Source organism: Patiria miniata, unplaced genomic scaffold (assembly GCF_015706575.1).
Source record: "Patiria miniata isolate m_02_andy unplaced genomic scaffold, ASM1570657v1 HiC_scaffold_4, whole genome shotgun sequence".
NCBI lineage: Eukaryota > Metazoa > Echinodermata > Asteroidea > Valvatida > Asterinidae > Patiria > Patiria miniata.
The window spans coordinates 423,164-448,022 of NW_024037071.1; the positions used below are offsets into that span (position 1 = coordinate 423,164).

General features: G+C 40.0%; 1 protein-coding gene and 1 long non-coding RNA gene across 2 annotated transcripts; one reads left to right on the forward strand and one right to left on the reverse strand.

Annotated features, from left to right (window-relative positions):
• The first annotated feature begins 1,532 nt into the window (after window positions 1-1,532).
• Window positions 1,533-2,979, forward strand: LOC119739885. The gene is made up of 3 exons (XR_005272631.1): window positions 1,533-2,126; window positions 2,350-2,489; window positions 2,674-2,979. It is a non-coding gene; the product is annotated as an uncharacterized LOC119739885 (long non-coding RNA).
• Window positions 2,980-5,760: 2,781 nt separating this feature from the next.
• Window positions 5,761-20,606, reverse strand: LOC119739886 (drebrin-like protein). The gene is made up of 11 exons (XM_038215007.1): window positions 20,399-20,606; window positions 16,427-16,482; window positions 15,535-15,647; window positions 14,763-14,837; window positions 12,784-13,002; window positions 11,816-11,967; window positions 10,539-10,593; window positions 9,612-9,680; window positions 7,945-8,347; window positions 6,904-6,981; window positions 5,761-6,114 (listed from the first exon to the last, which is right to left on the reverse strand). Exons 1-11 carry the CDS (start codon window positions 20,479-20,481, stop codon window positions 5,975-5,977), a joined length of 1,443 nt encoding a protein of 480 aa, XP_038070935.1. The 5' UTR covers window positions 20,482-20,606; the 3' UTR covers window positions 5,761-5,974.
• Window positions 20,607-24,859: the final 4,253 nt, after the last annotated feature.

A 24,859-nucleotide genomic window follows, 5' to 3' on the forward strand; every position in this document is an offset into this window, starting at 1 on the left:
CCCACGAATTACTAATTCGTTCCCACGAATTACTAATTCGTGCGAACGAATTAGCAAACTCCAGTAATTCGTTCGCACGAATTACCAATTCGTTCGCACGAATAACTCCAGTAATTCGTTCGCACGAATTACTAATTCGTTCGCACGAATTACTAATTCGTTCGCACGAATTAGGAATTCGTGCGAACGAAATAGCAATTCGTGCGAACGAAATAGCAATTCGTGCGAACGAATTACTAATTCGTGCGAACGAATTAGGAATTCGTGCGAACGAATTAGTAATTCGTGCGAACGAATTAGGAAATTCAAAAAAAAAAATCCACCCTGTCCCTTCCCGGGCTTCATATCTGCAGAATAATTGATAGGGCCATGTGAAATTATGATTGGGCCATGCATGTGTATGATTGGGCCAACTGCTAAACTACGTATAGCACCTGCTATCTAGGAAGGATTTTTATGTCGAAATCATAATGGGGCCATGTGTAGTAAATCGTTCTGCTTCTCTTCCAATTTGCACCATCTGTACATTTTTGTTTTATCATGTCTACTGCTTGACATTCAAAGACAATGATTATGAGCTGTTAGATATTTAGGGCCATGTGTACGAATCAAACTTGTTGAAATTCTAGTTGCGTCTATCATGCATTTTCTCGTCGTTCCATATTGATTGTCATCGTGAAAAAAATCCTAGGGCCATGTGTACAAAACTGACATCGCCGTTTTCTGCCAAACCCAATTTTTCAGATTATTTACAGGATTCCAGGACCATGTGAACATGTCTTACTTTGTTTTTGTAAAAAAATCTTTCCAATTTATTATGCGAAATTATTTAGGGCCATGTGAAGTAGTGTAGAGATCTTCTATTCCTCCGTTCTGTAGAAATTTCTGCAATTTTCTTGAAAGCTGCTTGTGCATTCATCCCGTCTTGAGTGCGAATCATCGTGTAATATACTCTAGGGTCATGTGTTAAGAATCTACTTTATTTGTCCATGTGACAAAAATTTTCTTTGAGATCTATTGTTTAAAAAAGCTCCACATGTATAGGGCCATGTGCAGATCTTAAAAATTCATTGAAACACGGTCGTGAAACGTAATTAGGATGGTTTCAACGATTCGACGATTATTTTGTGACATGAAATAGTCTTTGGTCCAGGTCGAAACGTGTCTTATGGACATGGAGTATTGTTTGTGATTTGTTCTTCCATAATATCCGATTCACAAAGATCGATAATTGCCTTTTGTGTTAGGGCCATTGTGTCAATTTTGTTTATTGTAAATCAGGTGTAATGACACCTGTAGCGTCGGATACACTAGTAATCGCTCTGTAAAGTGTATAGCCTGAATGTACAGGATAAAACAACGTGCATTGATTAATTTAACAACCACAACACCAGTGGAGGATTTGATCGATGGTACATTTGAATTCTGATAAGTCCGATCCATAGAGCTATATTAAATTTAATAGCTCTATGGTCCGATCACAGCTGGTCGGCAATGTGAAACGTCCACAAGCCTCATTTATTAACAGCGGTGGCTAGTTGAATCGGGTGTGTGAATGTTGTTTCCCTTTGAACCGCGTTGCGCGTCAGTAGATGCGCGTTGCTTTGCGCAAACTGGAATATCATCTTCGCCACCATAGTAGGCCAAATTATCTATTTAGAATAAACTTAGCTTTCATTCTCAACGGTTGAATCCATTACAGTGGTCAGGTAAGGGCCACTAATTGGATTATTTTCACTGTACGTATGTAAGATACTTTGCATCCAATTAGGCTTAGAGATCTCAGAAGCGTAGACCTAAACTAATTTCCCCTTTTTTTCTCTCTATGGTTGTATCTTTATAGTGGTCAGGTAAGGACTACTAATATACGTTTCCTTCTCTTTATTATTAGACCACAGCACCGGTCACAAATTTGATCAGGAATCCACTGTACATTGTAGTTACAAAACCTAGCTCCGCTAGGAAGACTTCTTTTATTTTCAGCAACTTGCAATTAGATTAGGAGGACCGGCAAGCCACAGTGCTCATGTCAGGAGCTGCTGACACGGAGGAACCGGAAGCAGGGAGGAGGAACACCGGATGACTGAAGACCCTGCTTGCCGGGCATCCCATTACTGATTTCCCAGGTAAAAAATATTAATGTTATTTTCGTTTCGAACAATGTCTTAGGGTGTTTCAAATTGTTCTGATTATTTTGTCTGCGATTAATGATACCTTATTTTTTTTTAATACGATAAATCTAGAGGAAAATAAGTTTAATGTGAAATTAATAATCAACAACTTCACAAAAGAAGAGCAACAGGCGCATAATTGTCCCGCACACATGTGTTCCTTCTAATCTTCTGGCAGAGATGACGGTCTGCAAGATGAGATGTCATTCTGGACGAAGATACAATCACTTCTGAATCCCAAGGAACCGGAAGCAGGGAGGAGGACCGACGGAAGGACTGATGACCTGCTTGCAGAGCAAGTCTTCACCAATTCTTGAGGTAATTTAGCAAAAGGGATTTATATGTATTTTTCATTTATTCATTTTCTATTTTTGTCTTAGTCTTCGGGAAGTGGCATATCGAACTTTTTATGACAATCTTTTCACTCCGATAGTTGGGTTGTGCTTCGAATGTGAAATATGTAATATAATAGATAAAGGGCCTATTTCTTTTATCTTTGCAGATTGCTCTTGTTTCGTGTAAGCAGCAGAGACGATGACAATATACATAACGGAGTGCAGTTGTTCACCAAGGCAGGAACACGAATTTTAGCAACACTCGACTGAGTTTTACAATAGCTAGCTCCTGAAAGTTCCCATAAGTTTCTCTTAAAAAGTCGTCACATTTGATTAATCCGAGGGATGTATAAAGACACCATCCCATTCAAAATCCTTCCAAAAACCTGCTGGATAAATTTAAAAAGCTGTATATGTCAACTTACTACTCTGTATTACTACTCTGTATTTCTTTTTTTTTCCGATCAGCAATATTGTTTTTCCGTGTGTTATGTACAATTTAAAATGTATACGTTCAATTGTTTTTCATTTGTTTTTCATTAAATGTTTGTATTAATCCATGTTAAAGGGGATCTCTACTCGACAAGCTCTGCTTTTTGGGGATCCCCTTCCGCCATCTCCAATTAGAAAATAATGCGTCCAAAGTGTATAAATATATTTTGTAAAACAAGCTCGAACTTTATATTACCCAAAACTACATGTATGTATTTATGCCTTGTCACTTTGAAATGAGATGTGGTAAAAATAATAAAGAATGAATGAATGAATGAATGAAACTTATTTCATCAATAGGTTTAAGTAATACCTAAGTGGTCGTAGTCAGTCTGTGAATGTCGAGGGCAACATGTCAAAGGTAGGCCTACTGCCACTAAAAACGTTGGTGTTCCACAGGCTAGGGGTCGATCTTATGTCCACTTTTATTCAATGTCCACTTATTCTTATGTCTACTTTTATCCAACTTCAGGCTCTAGTATTGCACATATGTTGGATGTTGCTGTTCTTGTTCTTCACCCTCCCTCCCTTTTTGTTAAAGTTTGATTGTTTGCTCCCCATACCCAGTGTGTTTCTTTTATTTAGAGACACGTCGGGCTTTAACTGCTTTGCTTGTTGCATTGCACAGGCCAAGTCCCCCAAACAAAATCCCCCAATGCAACTGATTGACCGCACAGATGTTTGCCACGTACACTGAGTTTACTGACGTAACATAAATGACACAAAATGTCTTAATGAGGTGCACTAACTTGGCAATATTGTAATTCGTATTCTTTATTTTTATGCCAATTAGATACAAACTCCCCACTGGCATAAGATTTGGTATAAAAACAAATGCAAACTGCAACTAATTACGCATTAAACATTATTAATAGTTGAAAATGATGTAAAGCTTTGCTCACGCTTGGCCATGCAAAAGACATGCATAATTAGAGGTTTACTTATTCATGGAAAATGTTAAAACCTATTAATCCTGCTTCACTTAGTTTCTTTGTTCAACATGTTCAGTCATCATGATCATTAAAAAAAAAGCAGTGATTGTTGACTGACATATCACACGAATTTGCTTTTTTTTATCCCTTGTTATCCGAGTAAAAATCTTCCATATGAACATATCTTCAATTTGCTCTGATTACATTTGTATATTGAGCTTTAAGTACATGTATTATAATAATGCAACGCTACTAATACAGTATCAGAGAATCCAATGAATATCTAATCTGTTATCCGATTAAGTGTTGGCTAAATAAGCAAAACTACACTGCTCTGAAAATCATTAGGACAAATGGATTCTTAAGAATGCAAAATCATCGGTGCAGCCATGTGTCTTTTAACACCACAACCAAAATATTTTTTTTGTATGTCAAAGGAAAGGGTAGGTTTCATAACTGTCTCTATAATATCAATTCATGATTTAGGGTGCATCCTTCATCATAAACATTTCTCATTAATATACAAAAAAAGTAAAGAATATTTTAATTAATCATACTTTCAAGCTCTGACAACTACTTTCATGTATATATAAAACTGTGTCAGTTGTTGTTGCGTTATTAAAAAAGTTGACAATAATAATCATTGAGGTGGTCAGACATACCATTGGAATGGTTTCAGTATCCATTCGATTTTCATCGTTCTTCAACTTAATGGAATCAAACAAATATTAATTCCAGCAATCGTAATTTTTATATCAAGGACAGTTTCATCCCTATATGGGTAAGGTATTTTTTTCGCCAAAATGAAAAAAATACATATATATATATATAAAATTTGCAAAACCATTAATTAAATGAAAGTGATTGTTTTCTTAGAATGGCCCAATATAGTTCCGTAAAGAAGTTATTTTGGATTACAAAGATCTCAAATTAGAAACAAGCATGCCTCATAAAGTGCACATAATGATCCTGTTGCCGGGGCTGAAGAATTTGTGAAGGAATGTTCAAGTTAGATTTGCAAAAGTTAAAGAAATAATAATGTAAATACAGGCATGCAACTGGGAAATCACAAAAAAAGAGGAAATTCAAATTTTTCCCAGACTTTGTACAGTGTTTTTCTATTTTCAATGGCACACATTGGAAGTAAAAAAATAGGAAATCAGCTGATCCGAGGAAAAGTTGCATGCCTGTAAATAGCACATATAGACAAATCTGGGCACACGATCACTGTACACTCACAACAGTCACGAGGCCCCCTTTAATGGAGAAACCATTGTGCAAGCTATTGTACAAAACAACGGCCCAGTGACGGATTTTCGGAACAATGGCTAGCACAATGCTTTCGCCATTGAAAGGGGCCTTCGTGGCAGAATTGATAGCGTGCCCAGATTGTTCTATACAGGGTAACCTAAAAAAAATGCAACCCTAAAACATTTGACTTTAAAAAAAAATGGATCTGTGGATTTTTATGTTTTGGGTATCAGATTAAAGCTGAGAGGTTTTTCTTTCAAATACTGAAAAAATCACGAAAACAGCACTTTGGGTTGCTGAGAAAATGCCAATTATGTGGTAAAAGCAGGTATCTTGAGATGGCATACATCAGTGTACTATTATGGCACTTTGACGATGAGCATAACGTGCCATGTAATAAGGCAAAAAGACTTATCTTGTATAGTTACGCCCTTTTGCCTCGTGACATCAGGTCACATCTAGCACAAAACAGGATGCATCTCAATAAACCCCTTTTTTCAAAGAAACTGCATTAAACAAGCATACATGCGATACGCGCTGCTATCTTTGAAACGTAAGGACATGGATTTGAAAATTTGCTAAATGGAAACAGCGCCCCCAATAACCCCAAAAGTGACTTTATCTCAAGAAGGCCAAAATTCAAGTTACACTGTTTTGCCGTGAGAGTGTGACTCGGACTTGTGATGGACTCGATTGCAACTCCTTCTTTAACCCCTTAAAAAGAACAGCACTAAGGCTGTCTGTGATGTTCAGATACTAGGAAGAGCAAGGCACGTGGTCAATATTTCAATATTTAGTCAATGAGCTCCACATAGTTGGCTGGGAAGAGTCCAAAGGTACCGTCTGGTGCCGTGCCCCTCCACCAGCCTGGGTCGAGTTGTTCAATATTCGTGATGAGGTCGCCTGGGTCAAAGGTTATCTCAGTGTCATCGGCTGAAAGAAAAAAAGTTGGATAGTATGTAACATAATTAAAAGGCCATTACGTCCTGAAATCGCCGAGATTTGTGTGCTTTAGATTGTTTACTCATCCCATTTTAAAGTTTTGGTTAGGAGGAATCTAACCTAATGTCCCACTGTTCCTGAGAAAAGACAAACAATCCCAGTTGTTTACTTCTGACGCAACGGCCATTTTGAGGAATATGCATACGTATTTCCCGCTGTGTCCATTCAATGTACGGTGCACGTTGTGTGCGACACATAATACGCACAGCACCAACACACCAATGTTTCTCGCACGTCTGCAGAATGTGATGCACTAAATGGAACATGTGCAGCAGGATTCAAGACTAGCACACAACAGCTGGATTTTTAAAAGTCAAAATTTTTACCCGCAAATTCGTTCTTGTAAGAATAAAACAAAAAATGGCAAGTTTTTCAAGGGTGGTTGTGTGGATGTTTATTTCTTACTTTTTAAATGCTCTTTCCAATTAACATAATTTCGTTTAAAAAGCTTTTTGTAGCCCAATTGGGCACATTCCAGGATGCAATAGTCAGAAGTGAATTACCTTTGTGTTGTAAGAAAAAAAGCAACTAACAAACAAGAAGCGTGTTTGTCCCATGGATGGAGTTGTTTCAAGAGAAACAACTCATCATACAGTGTATTCTATAACAGTCCATTGGTCTGTACTCCAAGTCAACTTTTTACCAATTACAGGTACTATTTTACAGTTTACAAGTATTAAAAGAACATTGATACAATGCCCATTTTTTTGTTTCCCCTACCTGCTTGGTAATCATAAACTGCACGTGCGGTGGCTCCCTCCCCTGCTGGTTCCTCATAGTTATCCATTGGCGGGGGCTCTATAAGATGAGAGATACACAAACAAAACAAAACAAAAATGGGAAAATTAAGTAAAATTTAAAGAAATCAAGTAGAAAAGTAAGTAAAATGTAAAACAAGCTTATGCAGCCTAGTCTTAACCAGTTTGCGCCGGATGACATGTATACCCGCAAAGGCCTTGCGGCATTCTGAATGGATGACGGATAAAAACGCAGGGAGCGAGGCCGGAAATATCTGTCGGCAACCCTCGTGTGATGCCCGAGGGTGATGGCCTCAACCCGCATGGCATTAGGTCGAGTGAAAAGTAATCCCACGCCTCGTTCCATTCTTGTCAAAATAATTCTGGCGCGAACTGGTTAACTGATTGAACAGTCACAGACAGTCAAAAACTTCCATCCACTTCCCCTGCCATGCCTTTTACACAGGCTAGTCACCAACAGTCAGATCATATTCACAGCAAGCACTGTCACTAGTCAAATTCAGTCAACAGACAAAAGCAGGAAACTGGTGAGCAAAGCTTTCTTATCAATCACCTACAGTTAAAGCACAGCTGTATCAAGTTACATAAACAGTCAAAGCCAGTCGATCCTGCTTCATGTAGGCAGGGAGCACTTAACCGTAAAAAACAGTCACTTGACTGATTTTGACTAAAAGGACAAATTATGCACAGAGAGTATGTTTGCATAGGAGGGTTATAAAGGCAGCTATTCTAACGCTAACCGTTTTTCTAGGGATCATCCACAAACTTAAGTTGTTAGCAATGCTGATATGTGCAATATGGCTCCTTTGTTTTAAATTTTTTTTGTGTTGTCGCACGTGCATGAGACTACTTGTAATGGGAGACTGTTGTAATGTAGACTCTTTTAACTAAAATATGTGCAGAGAATGCTTATAATAATAATAATGTAAGCGCTTTGATCTTAGTTAAAGCGCTATATAAGAACTTGTTATTATTATTATTTTATTATTAATAGACATTTTACCTTGCTCGTAAAGTGGTTCCGGTTCTGGTTCCGGTTCCGGTTCCGGTTCGTAAATTGGCTCCGGCTCATACTGCTGTTGTGGTTCTGGTTCCGGTTCTGGTTCCGGTTGTGGTTCATACTGAGGTTCTGGCTCATACTGTTGTTCTGGTTCTGGTTCTGGCTCTGGTTCCGGTTGTGGTTCATACTGAGGTTCTGGCTCATACTGTTGTTCTGGTTCTGGTTCCGGCTCTGGTTCTGGTTCCGGTTCATACTCGGGTTCTGGCTCAGGTTCCGGCTGCTTGGGTGGTAGGCGTGCCGGGGCTTTTGTTGGACGGGCAGCGGGTGGCGGAGGCTCGTATGACGGCCTCTGCTCAAAAGCAGCCCGAGGGTTTTCTCCACGCTGCGCTACCATTTCTGCTGCCTCCTATAAGAAATTAAGATAAGAAATTGCAAAGAAATGAGCTACTATCCGAAGGCTGTCGATTTTCAAAGTCAAAACAAAGGAAAAGATGCAATCTTCAACACCATTCTATGCTTCATAACAACAACACATGTACTTAAATGCTCCTCTTGAAAGTAAAAAAAATCCTGGTTTTTCATGTTTCAGTAACTATTTCTCTGAGACCACTGATACAAAACATTTAAGCTGTCCATATCTTAATCTTTTGGTCACGTCCGAATTACGCTGTTACGTGTCTATGGAACATGTGATCAGTGGCTTCAGCTGCCTCTATATTGGCGAATGCGTATCTTGCAAGCCGTAGCCAATAACATAATACGGACACCAGTGATGTAGTGCCTTGATGCTGGGCCTTGGCCTTAAGGCTGCCTTAAGGCTGGATTTTAGGGCCTTGGCCTTGGCCTCGAGGCTTGAGGGCAAAAGCTTTGGCCTTGGCCTTGGCCTTGAGGGATCACGGCCTTGCAATTTTGAGTCAAGGCTCTTCAAGGCCCATAGATTTTTGCATTTTCCAGATAAATCTGTTCGAAATTTTGCTGTTACCATTTTAATCGTATTACCATGGAGGAGGGAAACCCCTTGTAGATTTGTGTGTTGGGCACACTTCCACTTTTATAGCATCACATGTTGTTACCATTGTAGTAGATTTGCTGCAAAAATATGCTGTACACTTGTGGGGCTAATGAGATGATCACTTAAATTGCATACAAGTATCTGATTGGTTGTATGTCTCCCTGATAAGTGCTAAAGATTTGCATGTATCTGTTTTAGATAATGCTGATATTTCTGACCATGTTGGCCCAACAAATAAAAATTTCCCAAATCAGTTTCTTGGATCCCCCTTTTGTTACACTCGGGAGAATTGTGCGTCAATATAGAAGTAAATCTTTATTTTGTTTTAGTTAAACCATATTGAAGACCTGAACTTAAACTTGAATAGATCTAATGCAGTCATAAAACGGTGTATGCGAGCATGTTGATTGCAATTTAAGACATGTTGTTCTTCTTAATGGGCGATTCGTGATGATGTGTCATGTGACTATAATTAGTTCTATATCAGTGGTCATTTTTATAAAACAGGGCCTTGGCCTTGGCCTTAGCCTTGAGGGTTAAGCCTTGGCCTTGGCCTCGAGGCTTGAAGGTCTAAGCCTTGGCCTTGGCCTTGAGGGTCAAAGCCTTGGCCTTGGCCTTGAAGGTTTAAGCCTTTGCTCCAACACTGACGGACACTGACCTTGGTACGGTCACTGCCTGGCCGTCTTGTTGGGGAGGTTGAGGCCTCCATCTGTTTCTGCTTACTCTCCTGAAATAAAATAATCACAAAACATGTAAAAATAACTAAAATCTTCAGCAATATTCATTGGGAGTGCCTATGTGACCTGCCACTGCGAAATGAGCCTTAAAGGTACTGTCCATCATTTGTAATTGGTGCATATTGCTCGTTTGAAGCAACAAAAGTGCTCAGAATCTAAAGAAGGGAGCTGAACAACTAACCTGATGAAGCTTCAGCTCAGCTTCAGCTGTGTATTTCGAGAAAATAGGATCTCGAATTCAAATCAAAAGTTGCTGAATCATGTTTTGAATTGAGCCGGAATTCAGCATCCGAGACACTTTCTCACCGAGCCGATTGTAGCTACGCAATGTCGCGCACTGATCCGACGAATTATAGCAACCGCGCGCATGTGTGTGTCGTGTCAACGCTTGCGCGCGCTTCGCCAAAATAAAAAAAAACGAACTACTAACAGAATTTCCAACGATGTGTCTTTATTTAGACACATCGTTGGAAAGGCCTTCTTTCGTTGATTTCTTCAAAATGACAGCATGCCAGAAAGAATAATTTCACAGGGCGTTTAGTTCCCTTACTATCTTTCAACCAAGCATGTTTTTCTACAATAATTACGTCAGTTGCTTTTTGGACAGCTGCAAATGATGGACTGTAGCTTTTAAGGCATATAGAGAATCATTTGCAGATATGCCAAAAAGAAACCTACCGAATTATTAACAAAAAGGTTGTACTGGTACCAAACAACCTGTGAAATTATTCCGTTTAGCTTGCTATCATTAAGCTCATCTTGTGGTGACAGATCACTATGTAGCAAGAAAATGAACATGGCAGTTGAGAAATTGCAGCTTTTCGTCACTTTTTCCATTTCAAACTTACCCATCTAGCCTGCTCCTCCTGTCTCGACTGTTCAAGAGCTCGCTTTTCCTGGGCCCTGCAAAAGTAGTACATTTATAAAATACTTCAAAACAGTTGGACTCAATCAAACACCCTAAGATGATTTACTAGGAACCTTCCTCATCCTTGCAAATTCCAACACCCTGTGCTATTAAACTGTGCACTAAACAGTTGGACTCCGCCAGACCCTTGTGTTTGAGTTTGGCTGGTTGGGGATTGAAGGCAGGATTCATAAACACCTGAAACAGTTTACCCATTCCTATTGGCCTAGAGCCCGTCACTTGGCTGGTCTTAAACTGTTTTAACACAGGTCGTCGCTGCTTAAGACCGGTGTTAAACAGCAAGACCCGCACTCCACGCCACAAGTGCGCAGTATGCGTACCGCGGCACAGGCCAGCAACAACCGGCACGTAGCTTGAAAATCACTGTTATGATCAGCATACAGGGAGATGTTGAGCATACCATGTACGCGATATGCACCACAGAAGTGGCCTGGCCATGCAGTGAAATGGTCAAACAAATTCGATGGAAGTTTGTCAACTTTTAAGACTATTAACCCCAACTCCCTAGCGTCTTTTACTAGGAACTCACTGGACCAAGTCCATCAAAATCCATCAATCACTGTGCGTCCAATACAAAACTGTACATGACATAATGGAATCCACCACTGACGCACTGGTTGACATTCATAGACTTGTTACACATGGCTTTTATCCCAATAGCAGTACAGGAAGCTAGCCAAATCAATCGGATACCCCTAGCACTGCTTCAGGCCATTAGGCCCAAGTCCATCATACTCCATAAATATTTAGTCATGCAAGGCCTTCTTGACCAAGTCCCCCAAAATCCACCAAAAAGGGGGGATGGATTTGATGGAGTTGGGGTGGCTAGGGTTAATGGCTTTTGATGGTTAGGGGCCTAGTCGCTGATAACAGCACTCTTTTGGCTCAGGCCACTATCAGTGGCCAGACCCATCGCCTGTTATAAACCAAACAATTTCAACTGATCCAGGGCACTATTATCTCCTTAATTTAGAGAATTTCCTGGGAAACATATGTGTCACCTGCAGGTCTGTCCATAAAAAAATTTAAAAAAAAAAACAGTCCTGCCAAATTAAATGACTGCAATTTTTGCCAGCCAAATATTTCTGGAAATTAACAAAAAAACACTGAAAAAAAAAAGAAAAAAAAAAGTTGTTGCATCTCCATTTCATGCTCTGCAATTTTTGTGATGGAGGTTGAAGTCTGAGGTCCACGTACTTCTGTTGGTCAACTGTCCTCATCTTCTCGGCCAATTTCTGTTCTCTTCCTTGGGCCTCGTGCTCCTCTCTTTCTCGCCTCTCTTTCTCCAACTTCTGGGTCTCAGCAGCTTTTCTTGTCTTCTCTTCAGCTTGTCTCTGCTTCTCGGCTTGCTGGAGAACAAAAAACAATGTACATTTTCTCGATTACTTATCTTTGTACCCGTTTCTGTCACACATTTTTTTTTTTTCTGAAACGCACTGTTGGGTCTTCTTGATAATGCCCACATTTGTGAGGCGTTCTGGAAAAAATGAGACAGAACTGGGCACAGGTCGAAATATGGGTCTGCGGGTATGAGTAAAGATAATGAAATTCTCCTTACAATACTGTTTGTTGCGATTGGACTTCAATTGGACATTCTGTTGACAAGTAATGGCTGTCTTGAATTTCGCATTTATCAACGTTTCACAATGGTAAAATGCTGAGAAAAAGGCCTTTTTGGTTTTCTTGTGTTTTGCAACCATGTGTTGTCATGTGCCGTTACCCTTTGATAATAGTTTACTGGTCTGTATATATATCTCGTCCAGTACAATAAATAAGTTTCAAGCTTTGTATTTATGAAAATAAGAGATGCCAATTATGTGAACTTTCTTGTTTAAAGCCAACATTGCTCCCATTCTTTTAGCTGGATAAAGTCACTTGACAGTTACACAGTACCTATTGCAAAACACTTTAGCTGTGACCCCATAACAGCCATCGCCGAATGCAAATTTTAACAGGCGCACTTTCTTTGCAACTTTTGACCATTGAGGAAGGCAGCTGCAGCTGGCGTGTGCAAAACTTGATCGGCGAGTTTCGAATACTCAAATGTTTGGTCAAGTTCAGTTTTGAATAATAAAATATTAAATTATTTGAATATGGATAGCCCTAGTATGATAGAATTTTGCATCGGGGAGGTGTAAATTTAATATAGGCATGCACTCGTGTACCTCTGACTCGGACCAGAACTTGTCACTCCTTTTAGACTTGATCTCAGCCGCCGCATTGGTTCTCTTGTAGACCGAGGCAACTGGGCCGATCTCTGGTTCGGGGGCAGCCTTCTCCTTGTGGAAGCTGTAGTTGGAACCCGAGGCTTTGGCCACTTTCTTCAGAATGTCTTCAGGATCCACGTCGTCTTCTGTGCGAGCATTGATGGTCACATGGGCCCCCTGGCGAGAAAAAACAGATTCTAATTTTAATAACAATGGGTGCTTATATAGCACTTTTAACTAAAATCAAAGCGCTTTTATACATTATTATCACCCCTGATCATTCATGTCATTGGGCCAACAAAACATTCCAAATGCAATCTCAGCTCCCTGCATGGGGAGTATACAGCTCGATGCAGCCAGTTTCGGCGCAAAGCAGATTAAATCAATCACAATAACCAGCTCTGCCCTCCCAGGTACCCAATCTACTCGTGGGTGGAGAGAAGCAATGAGTGACACAGTGCCTTGCCCAAGGGTGCATGCACCACAACCCCAGGCTGGACTTGAACCCACAACCAATTACCCGCGGGGCCACAGCACTCCACGGGTTGACTTGAAAGAGAGTAATGACAAGCATTTCCCATTTATTGCATACACCATCAAAGTTGTGGCATTACTCATAGGTCAACCCGGTGCAACCATAGTTACTGGTTCACAAGCACAGCAGTGGTCCATTTAAAAACAGTGTTTTTGAATTTCCTATGACGGTTGTAAACCCAAGTCTTATAATTGGCTTGAATCTCCTTTGGGAAGAGTAAATTAAGTACAACTGTCGTTTTAACAAGTTTAACTGGTGTGTTGAGAATCTGCCACAAAAAATTAACCCTTTTCCAATGCAACTCAACATTAAGTTTTGCCCTTCTCCGACATATAACTCTGTATACTCAGTGTGTTACCTCCTGAGTGAAAGTTGGGGGAAAAAAATCACTCGAGTGGGACTCGAACCCACGACCTCCTGCTTTCTAGTGCAGACGTCTTACCACTCGACCACCGAGCTGGCGGGATCGGTTGGCTGGTTCGAATCTGATGTAGCAGCGGGTACCGCAATGAAGTTATTCATAAGATGGAATTTGCGTTGGGGTGATGTATGGGAATCAAAAGGCCTATGAGCTTTTGCCCTTCTCCGACGTAAAAACATGACATACTAAGTGTGCTACCTCCCCAGTGAATGATAGAAAAACAATGACTCGGGTGGGACTCGAACCCACGACCTCCTGTTCTAGTGCAGACGTCCTACCACTCGACCGCCGAGCATGCTGGTTCAAATCTGATTTATCAGTGGGTACCGCAATGAAAATATTCATAAGATGGAATAAGACATTTGCGAGTTCAATTTGAATAAAATCTGGAACGCTGACTTAATCCAATGCTTTGCACATTTTAACTTAGCATTCTCCCGACCAAAGAGACTGTTACTACATCACATGATTCGGGGCAAGCCTTACGCTAGCAACACCCAGCTCTGGCATGGTCTGGTGTCTTTGTGCCATTCTCACCCATTGTGAGCGATGTATTGATGCTGAGCGTCTCTTACGTAACTATGCAAGAGCTTGCCCCGAATCATGTGATTAGCAACAGTGTCTTTGGTCTGGAGAATTCAAAGTTAAAATGTGCCAAGCATTCTGAGCAAGTCAGTGTACCAGATGTTATTGAAATGTAACTCCCAAAGGGTATAGGTTACTCGCAAATGGCTTATTTGCGTCGGGGTGATGTAAATCAATATTAGGTTTTGCCCTACATATAATGCGTTGTTCAGAAATGCGTGTGAACCATTGATGAGGAAGTAAGCCTGACCCAGGGAGGAGGTAATAGCTGAGGTAACCTACATGTATGACATGTAGTAATAACTCAACAGTCTTTTTTTCTTGCCTCACTTTTGTTCCAATATGGTTCTTCCATCTTAACAAAAGTACCCGACTGATCTGATCGGAGAAACCTACCCTGAACTGCTTAGCCACATCAGGTGTATGTCTGGCGCACGTTCCCTTCACTGAGGTTGGAGCCCCTTCTCCTTGCTGTGGTGTTAGGAAGGAAAAAAAATCAGCAAGCCTAAATTTTGACTTCAGTCATTTTGGCTTTTTTGCTAGGATGTAGCCTCAATCCTACAAATGCCTCCATTATTTCTTGAATATGGTCCATGGAGGGGTGACCACTGCCTGAATCCTGCAAAATCCTGCGGGAGTGACTGTCAATATGGGGCAGTACGGAGGATTTCAAGCATAATCCAGGCCTATATTTATGTACGTATGGCAAGGTTTGTGAATGCGCGTCCTCTAACGTGCAATGCCAGGCATGCGAATGAATTTCAATGAAAAAAAACCAGGAAACTTGTGCAACAACAGGAAAGATGTAAAATCAGGCCAAAAAAGCTCAAAATTAAATAAAAACGTGGATATTTGGGCAACAAAACCCCAGAAGTCGTGTTTAAACAGGAAGATTTTCATGCCTGAATGCATGAGGTACATGTAGCAGCAACCCAACTTTAGTAGGACTGGACCAACTCCAACATTTTAGTTGGGACATGTGGGATAGTCCTAACTTAAGTTGGTTCCGTCCCAACTACAATTGGGATGATGGGTACAGTTTGGGGGGGGGGGATAACATGTATTAGTTGATCCAACCAATTCCCTCACCCCTTTACAAAAAAAAATTTCGCAACTGCTGAGTGGGGCATGATATTTACTATCACTTTGTCTCAAAGCTACTTTTTACCCAGTTAATGAGGACAAATTTGGGCAGGCTGGTGTTTGGGTCCACCACACGGCAGTAAGCATACATGATCTTGCTGCCGCTCAATGAATCCGCCATCTCCTCCAGCCCATCCTCTGAAATAAAAAAGGAAGCATTTAGGGAAATTAGCCATTTACTATCTTCTTTCATTTACGTACAAATTACCTGCCTGATGCAACATTATCAGCGCAAGAGCAGCAAAAGTCAGTGAGACCTTAATTGTTGCACTTGCCAATTAACAAAAGTAAATAAACTGCCAGTTCTGAGACAATGTGGAGCATTATCATGTCCCATAGACCATTATCATGTTGCAGCCATCTTGAATTTTGAATACAAATGCATGTCACACACTGAGGGTTATATCGCACTGCATTCCATGCGCGAGTTGCCTGCGCGCAGGCAACGTGCCGGCGCGCTAGCTTTGCGTAATGAGAACTGCAATGCAAATGCTCAGTCTCATGTCTGTCAGGACATCAAAACCTTGCAGTTATCAAAGGTTACATCGCAGTGATTTGATTCATTTCTCAAACAGTAAGTTACAACCATTTATCTTTTTGACTTATTGGTGCATAACAAAACTATTTCAAGGGCTAAGGTGTGAAATTGTGGGGAGGGGGTGTAGCAGTGAGGGGAAGGGGGAGGGTGGAGGGGCGCAAGGGCAGGCTCTAGGGTGCTGTAAAATGTTTTATTTTACATTTGTTACATTTTATCAAACTTATATGAATGGAATTTAAAATAGACAATCTATCAGGCACATGTGCCTATGAATGAAACATGGCTCAGTCGTGGCCAATCAATTAACTTAAATCATGAAAAAATAAATGCCATAACTTTTACTGATTTGATTTATTCATTCATTTGATAATATTCTTACCGCCTGTGTCCACCACTTTCAACTCAAAACTTTTCCCATCGTATCCAAACACTGCCCTGTTGAAAAAATAGGAGAACATGTTGTTGAGTGAATTGTCAAATTTTAAGTCACTTGACATAGAACAGGAGAACATGGGTCTAGAAATATTTTTAAAATGGTGTCCGTGCGCGGTAGAATATTCATGGTGGAGCCCTTGCCGATAAACGATAAATTTCACTTTTCATCCAGATCGTAAACCTTAGCAATTCAATTTTAATCATCATACTCTACTTGTATCTCAGGTGGCATATTTACATGTAGTCATTCTGTGGCTGTTTTGAGGATGAAATCTGATGCTTTTATTGGGAAAGGGTTTGGTTGCTGGATATTCCCAACGCCATGTCTAACATGTCTAACAATCGACTTGGAAGACCCTACTTCTATCGCCAGACCATGTCCCGAAGTGGAAAAGGCGATTTCTAGGCTTTAGGGTCCAAGTAACAGCGATCGAGTAGTCGCCGGCCCCTCTTTAGTTTTGATCAAATTACATTTTTGTATAATTCAAAATGACCTTTTCAACCAAAAACAGACTTCTCTCAATTCTAATGACACTTTTTCTTTTAGGAAAGAATGTTACAAACTGACACTGCTTTTTTCTTCATATCATCTCAATGAAGGTCAGTCATTGCAAAAATGATATTAAGACATGAATATGGGACTGAGAAACCTTTCAAATTTTGATAGGAAATACATTGTACTAAATAGTGTCGGTTTGCAACATTCTTTCCCTTTTTTGAATCTTTTTTACAGTTTATTAGGGTAGAAATTTACGATTTTCGTGCTCAGTTAAAAGTTGGTGCAGTGCGATTCGATTTAGAGGGCCTTGCACGGTCACGGTACATCGTGGTGATTTCCCTATTACTTTTTGTGTTGCGTTTGTCGTGGTCACTGTTATTTTACCCCCAAATTTCCATCAAAAATTCAAAACCCTGCACTTTATCGATGCATGTTCTTATTGTTGCCAACTACTTTTGTACATCAAATAAATTAAAAGTTGATTTTCTTCTCTTACAAGTTATAGAGAACCAGGCCCAAAATTACACGATCACCCCAGTTCTCGTACTAACTCTCCATACTTTTACTAAGTTCTCATTGTTTGAAAAACTTTTTACACAACCGTAGCCCAATAAATGTGGTCAATGTACTGGACTACCTCCATAAATAAATGCCACATTTGGAACATGTACCCGAAAATAGACGTCTAAAAAATGCCGAAATTCTTTTTTTATCGCTATTAGTAGGCATGTCAACATTTTTTTAAAGTTTTGTATTTGACTAAACTGTTTATATATTTAGGTTCAGCTCTGCAAAACATACGAAATGACATCAACATCATCAAATTTGGTCGTGTACTTTTTGAGATACGAGCATTTAAAAATGCTGAATTTTGTCCGATTTCTGCCCAAAATGGCCAAATTTGACAAAAATGACTTTTGACACACTTGTATAAAATTGTACTTTTTGTCTTAACCCTGTTTTTCCTCCCTTTATCCATTATATAGGTGAGTTCCTTCAAGTCCAGAAAACAAAAGGCATTTTCTCCAGTTCATATTGGAATAGCGATCACTCAAAATTGTCATTTTCCCCAGCTTTTGCAAATTGACCAAGCATTAAAATTGGAAAAATAACTTAAGTCCAACGAATTAATATGCATAAATGCCATAACTAAATTAAAATAAGTAGGCCTACTCCAGCCTTGAAATTCTGCACAATAGTTGTTTATGCTAAACACCACATATCAAATTTGTTCAGCTTTTTATACCAACAAATATGCAAATGAGGACACAAATTAATTTCCTTAAGTACAGTGGATATGGGAAAAACCACCTAATTAATATGCGTAAATGCAATATCTCACTAAAAATGACTGCTATAGCTCTGAAACTTTGCACAAATATTGTTTATGATGACTTCCACCTTCTTTCTAGCTGTAATTGTCTATGTACCATCAATTATGTAAATAAAGATACTAATTAAAGCAGAAATAGGGAAATCTGCCTAATTAATATGCATACATTTAATATCACACTTAATATGACTTCTTCGGCTCTCAAACTTTGCACAAATATTGTTCATGGCGAATTCCACCTTCTTTCTGGTTGCAATTGCCTGTGTACCTTCAATTACATGTATGCAAATAAAGATACTAATTAAATCAGGAATATGAAAGGCATCTTTGTAAATTGTAGCTCAGAGAGCAACGCTGAATGGAAATTCTTCAACATCAAGGAGGGCAAGGCATGGTACAGGGTTCTGTCGCCACCGATCTGTAATGAGAAAAACAAAAGGGTACTATTTACAAAAAAGTCTTTAAGAAGATTTTGTTTAAATATCAAGGAAACCAACATGGAAAGATAAGATTAAATGTAGATGACACAGAAAAAGATTAGGATGGAGAAAAATGAAAAGAAAGGAAAACACCACCAGAGAAAAATCAAAAAGGGAGAAATGTCATATAAGAATGTACTTTACTTTTTTAACATTCTTGAAAAGGACTTATTGTTTGTATCCAGAAGGAAGAGCTTTGAAATTATTAAATATAAACAACAACATTTATCCCCAAACACTGTTAGTACGACTTCATTTCACACGTCACCAAAATCAGAGGGAATACCAGTAATCAAACGAATAGTTTGACCTTACTGCGCATGCGCCGCACTGCAGAATTTCGAACGTGACCCGTTCAGCTCTCACAGTGAAGTTGCCGTTCACTCACTAAAACTCATACCCCCCCCCCCACCGTCACATTTTTGCAATTATCTTTATTAATTTTTCTCGTTAAAACCATACATAAAATAAATATACATACCTGGCACTTCGTGATGTAGAATCAAATACATGTAGTCTAAGTTCAGTTCTGTGCGATTCCAGCCGGAAACTTACTCGCACATGTCGCCATGTGAATCGCGTGGCAGCTCGCCACTGCTCTCCGCCGTTTTTGGTGCCCGCCACTCACAGACCGCGGTGGTCACAATTCAACTCAATTTTACGATGTGAATTCAAACAGATACAGAACAATTTTGTCCAGCAAACTTGTAGAAAATAAACTCCTGATTTCAAATAAGTAAGTACTTTTTGTTGATTGTCCAGAAGATTGGGTGTGATGTCGGTTGAATATGGAGTATCAGAAAATCCAGACGCGAAAAGCTTTTTTCTTTCCGAAATGGAGGACTTCAACAAACTTTTACCTCGTGACAGGAACCTAGGTATCTTCCTCTTTCTAAAAAGGGGGGATTTACTGATACGTTGAGGGATTCACCTTGTAAACGCAATTTGAATGTCGATACATAGGTTTGCAGCATACATGTACAAACAAAGTCTGAATATGAAAATCCAAACTTGACAAAGTTCTACTTTTGTACATCTACATTTTAGTGTGCGTACATTTTCCAGTACTACTAGTTCCAATTGTGGCCTTTTATAGGCGATCGTGTACCTATGGGCCCGGTTCCTATAGTATAGGGAACAAAATCCACTTTTAAAATGTTTGACCTACCAAACTAGTTGGCAATATTAAGAACATGCAGGTATGTCGTAGATAAAGGGCAGGATTTTGAATTTTTAAGGGAAATTGGGGGTACAATGACAATGACGAAAATCAGCACTATGTCAATTGTCATCATGGTCATGTAGTCCAAGTTACATGTATGTCTTTGTCTATGTCCAAGTTACTCGGACTAAATCATGTGTGTACCGTGCTGAATCGCACGGCACCAACCATTAATGCCATTTTTGCAATGACTGACCGTCACTGACACACTTCATGATGAAAAACAGTGGCGTCAGAGTGCACCATTTTTTCCTTTTACTGTGTAGACTGACTTCCGCCTTCCGGGTTATTTATTAAAGAATATGTGGGAAAGAACCCGGAAGTAAATCAGCAACAGTAGTACAGTACTATAATCGAGGGACTAGAATATTCCATACACTTACCAGTCTGTTGGGGAATTTTCATTGGACACATCCGTCCAAGCTTTCACCAAAGCATCCTTATGTTTTAAAAAGCTAACAGACATTTTGACAGCCCCAGTTCAACTTCAACTTTAGTCGATGGCAAACGGGTGGGTGTGTGGGATACAGCGCGTAAGCAATGATGTGGGATCGATCCCAGGCATGAATGTGTATTTCCGTAATAACCAAAGTAATGCGTGGTGCGCCCTCTATGCTAATAATTAGGACATCAGCTACATGCAGTCGAGAGGGGTCTGTCGCATATAACGCGCGTGCACGGTTTGAAATAGAAAACAATTTTATTCAATGAGTGGAATAAATTTAAATTTCAACCGCAGCTCGGACACCATTCATGAGAAATAGATTAGTGCCATTCAGTGGATAGCATTATATTCAACTTACAACTTCGCACGGGATTTATTATGGAAGAACAAAAATGCAGTCTAATGATCTGTTTTACATTGAATTTCGTACCATATTTTTAAGTGCTTTTTCATTTGTAAACAAAACTTAAAGGGAAGAATATAATGTCCTGTAGCAAATAAATTTGATTGTTTATTGGTTTTAATGGCGCGCTATAGTCCAGTTCAGAAATTGCGCACACTATTCAGAATGATGAGTTAGTCGTCTTAATTATTCAAATTAATCATTTGATTACTTAAATGTCATGGGCCGATTTTTTTTTCGTGCAATGTCTTATTAAGCTCATAACTAATATAACGTCTGAAATTATCAAAACAAGCAAGTCTTGAGACTGAAGATTTGTGGAGAAAAAGCAAGATGTAGTCACTGAGTCCCGCCACTTGCTTTTTGTGCAGTAATGATCCCATAGCAAGGCCAGTCTGCGCCATGCAACACCACCTCTGTATAATGTCGATCAAAAGGTACCTTAAGATAGGAAACTGGTGAGAAACTCTACGTTGTTTAAAAGCTGCTGAATAGGTCTCCAACATGCAAAAATAAGCAAGTCTTGAGATCCAAGACTTTTTGAGAAAATGCAAGATGTAGTCACTGAATCCCGCTAGTTGCGTTTTGTGCAGTAAATCCGATAGCAATATAAATTGCCTGTCAGAGCCATTGCAACACCGCCTCTTTATATGTCGGTCTTACGGTACCTTAAAATAGGAAATTGTTGACAAACTCTACGTTGTTAAAAAGCTACTGCATGTGTAGACCTACAACATGCATTTACAAGCCAGTCATGAGACCCAAGACTTGGAGAAAATGCAAGATGTAGTCACTGAATCCCGCTAGTTGCGTTTTGTGCAGTGAATCTGTTAGCAAGGCCTGTCATCAGGGCCATGCAACATCGCCTCGCTATATGTCGGCTTTACGGTACCTTAAAAAGAGAAAATTGTAGACAAACCTTACTTTCTTCAAAAGCTGCTGAGTAGGTCTACAACATGCAAAAACCAGCAAGTCTTGAGACCCAAGACTTTTGGAGAAATTACAAGATGTAGTCACTGAATGCCGCTAGTTGCGTTTTGTGCAGTAAATCTCACAGCAATGCCTGTCAGTGCCATTCAACACCGCCTCTCTAAATGTCTATCAAAAGGTACCTTAAAATAAGAACTTGTAGACAACTCTACGTTGTTCGAAAGCTACTGAGTAGGTCTACAACATGCAAAAACAAGTAAGTTTTGAGACACAAGACCTTTGGAGAAAATGCAAGATGTAGTCACTGAATCCCGCTAGTTGCGTTTTGTGCAGTGAATCTGTTAGCAAGGCCTGTCATCAGAGCCATGCAACATCGCCTAGCTATATGTCGGTTTTACGGTACCTTAAAAAGAGAAATTGTAGACAAACCCTACCTTGTTCAAAAGCTGCTTAGTAGGTCTACAACATGCAAAAAAAAGCAAGTCTTGAGACCCAAGACTTTTGTATAAAATGCAAGATGTAGTCACTGGATCGCGCTTTTTGCTTTTTTTGTACAGAAATCCCATTGCAAGGCCTGTCAGCGCCATGAAACACCGCCTCTCTATATGTCATTTAAAAGGTACCTTAAAATAAGAAATTGTTGACAAACTCTACGTTGTTAAAAAGCTACTGTGTAGGTCTACAACATGCAAAAACAAGGAAGTCTTGAGACTCAAGTCTTATGGAGAAAATCTAAGATGTATTCACAGACTCCCACTAGTTGCGTTTTCTGCAGTAAATCCCCTAGCAAGGCCTGTCAGAGCCATGCAACACCGCCTCTCTATATGTCATTGAAAAGGTACCTCAATAAGAAATTGTTGACAAACTCTACGTTGTTAAAAAGCTACTGTGTAGGTCTGCAACATGCAAACACAAGCAAGTCTTCAGACTAAAGACTTATGGAGGAAATGCAAGATGTAGTCACTGAATCCCGCTTGTTGCGTTTTGTGCAGTAAATTCCATAGCGAGGCCTGTCAGTGCAATGCACACCGCCTCTCTATATGTCGTTCTTACGGTACCTTAAAATGAGAAAATTGTAGACAAACCTCACGTTCTTCAAAAGCTGCTGAGTAGGAATACAACATGCAAAAACCAGCAAGTCTTGAGACCCAAGACTTTTGGAGACAATGCAAGATGTAGTCACTGAATCCCGTTAGTTGCGTTTTGTGCAGTAAATCACATAGCAATGCTTGTTAGAGCCATGCAACACCGCCTCTCTATACGTCTATCAAAAGGTACCTTAAAATAAGAAATTGTAGACAAACTCTATGTTGTTCGAAAGCTAATGAGTAGGTCAACAACATGCAAAAACAAGTAAGTCTTGAGACCCAAGACGTTTGAAGAAAATGCAAGATGTAGTCACTGAATGCCGCTAGTTGCGTATAGTGTGCAGTAAATCCCACAGCAAGGCCTGTCAGAGCCATGCCACACCGCCTCTATATATGTCGATCAACGGTACCCTAAAATAGGAAATTGTAGACAAACTCTATGTTGTTCGAAAGCTGCTGAGTAGGTCTACAACATGCAAAAAAATATGCAAGTCTTGAGACACAAGACTTTTGTATAAAATGCAAGATGTCCTAACTCAATCCCGCTTGTTTCGTTTTGTGCAGTAAATCCCATAGCAAGGACTGTCAGAGCCATGCTTTACAGCCTCTTTATATGTCTGTCTTGAGGTACCTCAACATGGGAAACTGTTGACAAACTCTACTTTTTTCGAAGGCTACTGTGTCGGTTTACAACATGTCAAACAAAAAAGTCTTGAGACCCAAGACTTGTGGAGAAAATGCAAGATGTAGTCACGGAATCCCACTAGTTTTGTTTTGTGCAGTAAATCCCATTGCAAGGCCTGTCAGAGCCATGCAACAACGCCTCTCTATATGTCGATCAAAAGGTACCCTAGAATGGCTAGGTGCGTTTTGTCCAGTAACTCCCACAGCAAGGGCTGTCAGCTCCGTGCACTATTTGCTCTCTATATGTCGGTCAAAAGGCACCTTAAAGTATGAAATTGTAGACAAACTTGACCTTGTTCGAAAGCTTCTGAGCAGTTGTACAACGTGCAATATGCAGCCAACTTTTCAAACGCAAGACTTTTGTAGAAAATGCAAGATGTAGTAACTGAGTCCCGGTTTTTTTGCTTTGTTCAGTAACTCTCATAGCAAGGACTGTCAGCGCCGTGCAGGATTGGCTCTATGTCGATCAAAAGTTACCTTAAAATGGGAAATTGAAAACGTACTTGGTGTTGCTCGAAAGCTACTGGGTAGGTCTACAACGTGCAAAAGAAGCAGATCTTCAAACTGAAGACTTTTGGAGAAAAGATGTAGTAAAAGGGTGCCGCAGGCTTGTTTTGTTTTGTGCAGTAAATCCGATGCATACCATGGCAAGGCCCCGTCAGCGCCACTCTGATTTGGCACTCTATATATGTCATTCAGAATGTAGATACGAAATTTCAGACAATCTGGTTCGAAATAAGCAGCGTAATAACATGTAAAAAAAAAAAAAAAAGTCTTCAGGCTTAAGACTTTGGGGGAATATTCAAGATGCAGTAACTTAGGTAGTAGCGCTAGCCGACACGTCCTGCAATGTCCGTTATTGGCCGCGGGCCGTTGTTGTCCGGGTTTAGCCCAACAGCTCGACGTTGGGAAAGCGTACCGTCTTCTTGCCGGCAGACATCGGTTGGCACGATGATGGGTAGATCACTCAGACGACGATGGCCATCATACCTCTGACCGACATACAGATTGATTTCCTGCCAAAAATTGGAGATTGTTTTGAGTTAACGATTCCAGATCCCATCTCTGCGTGATGCGGACTCGATCGACACGGTAAGAGCATCATGTGAAAAAAAACCCCGTATACCAACGTTTTCTATCTCTTTTTTATTCGTTTTACAAGTAAACTATGACCGAAGGAATATGATCGTTTTATTTTTAATCTTTTCCTGCAGCCGATTTCACGAAACTTTACGACATGGCGCAAGTTACGCTCTACTTTCGTGAAATCGGCTGCTGCCCACTATTGCAACCC

Excerpts from the sequence above, each read along its gene's own strand:
- LOC119739886 (XM_038215007.1), bottom strand. The coding sequence starts at position 20,481 with ATGTCTGTTAGCTTTTTAAAACATAAGGATGCTTTGGTGAAAGCTTGG. Across the intron at positions 16,483-20,398 it reads GAAAATTCCCCAACAGACTG|GGCAGTGTTTGGATACGATG; the intron begins GTAAGTGTATGG and ends TTTTTTCAACAG. Across the intron at positions 6,982-7,944 it reads GGAACCACTTTACGAGCAAG|AGCCCCCGCCAATGGATAAC; the intron begins GTAAAATGTCTA and ends CTCATCTTATAG.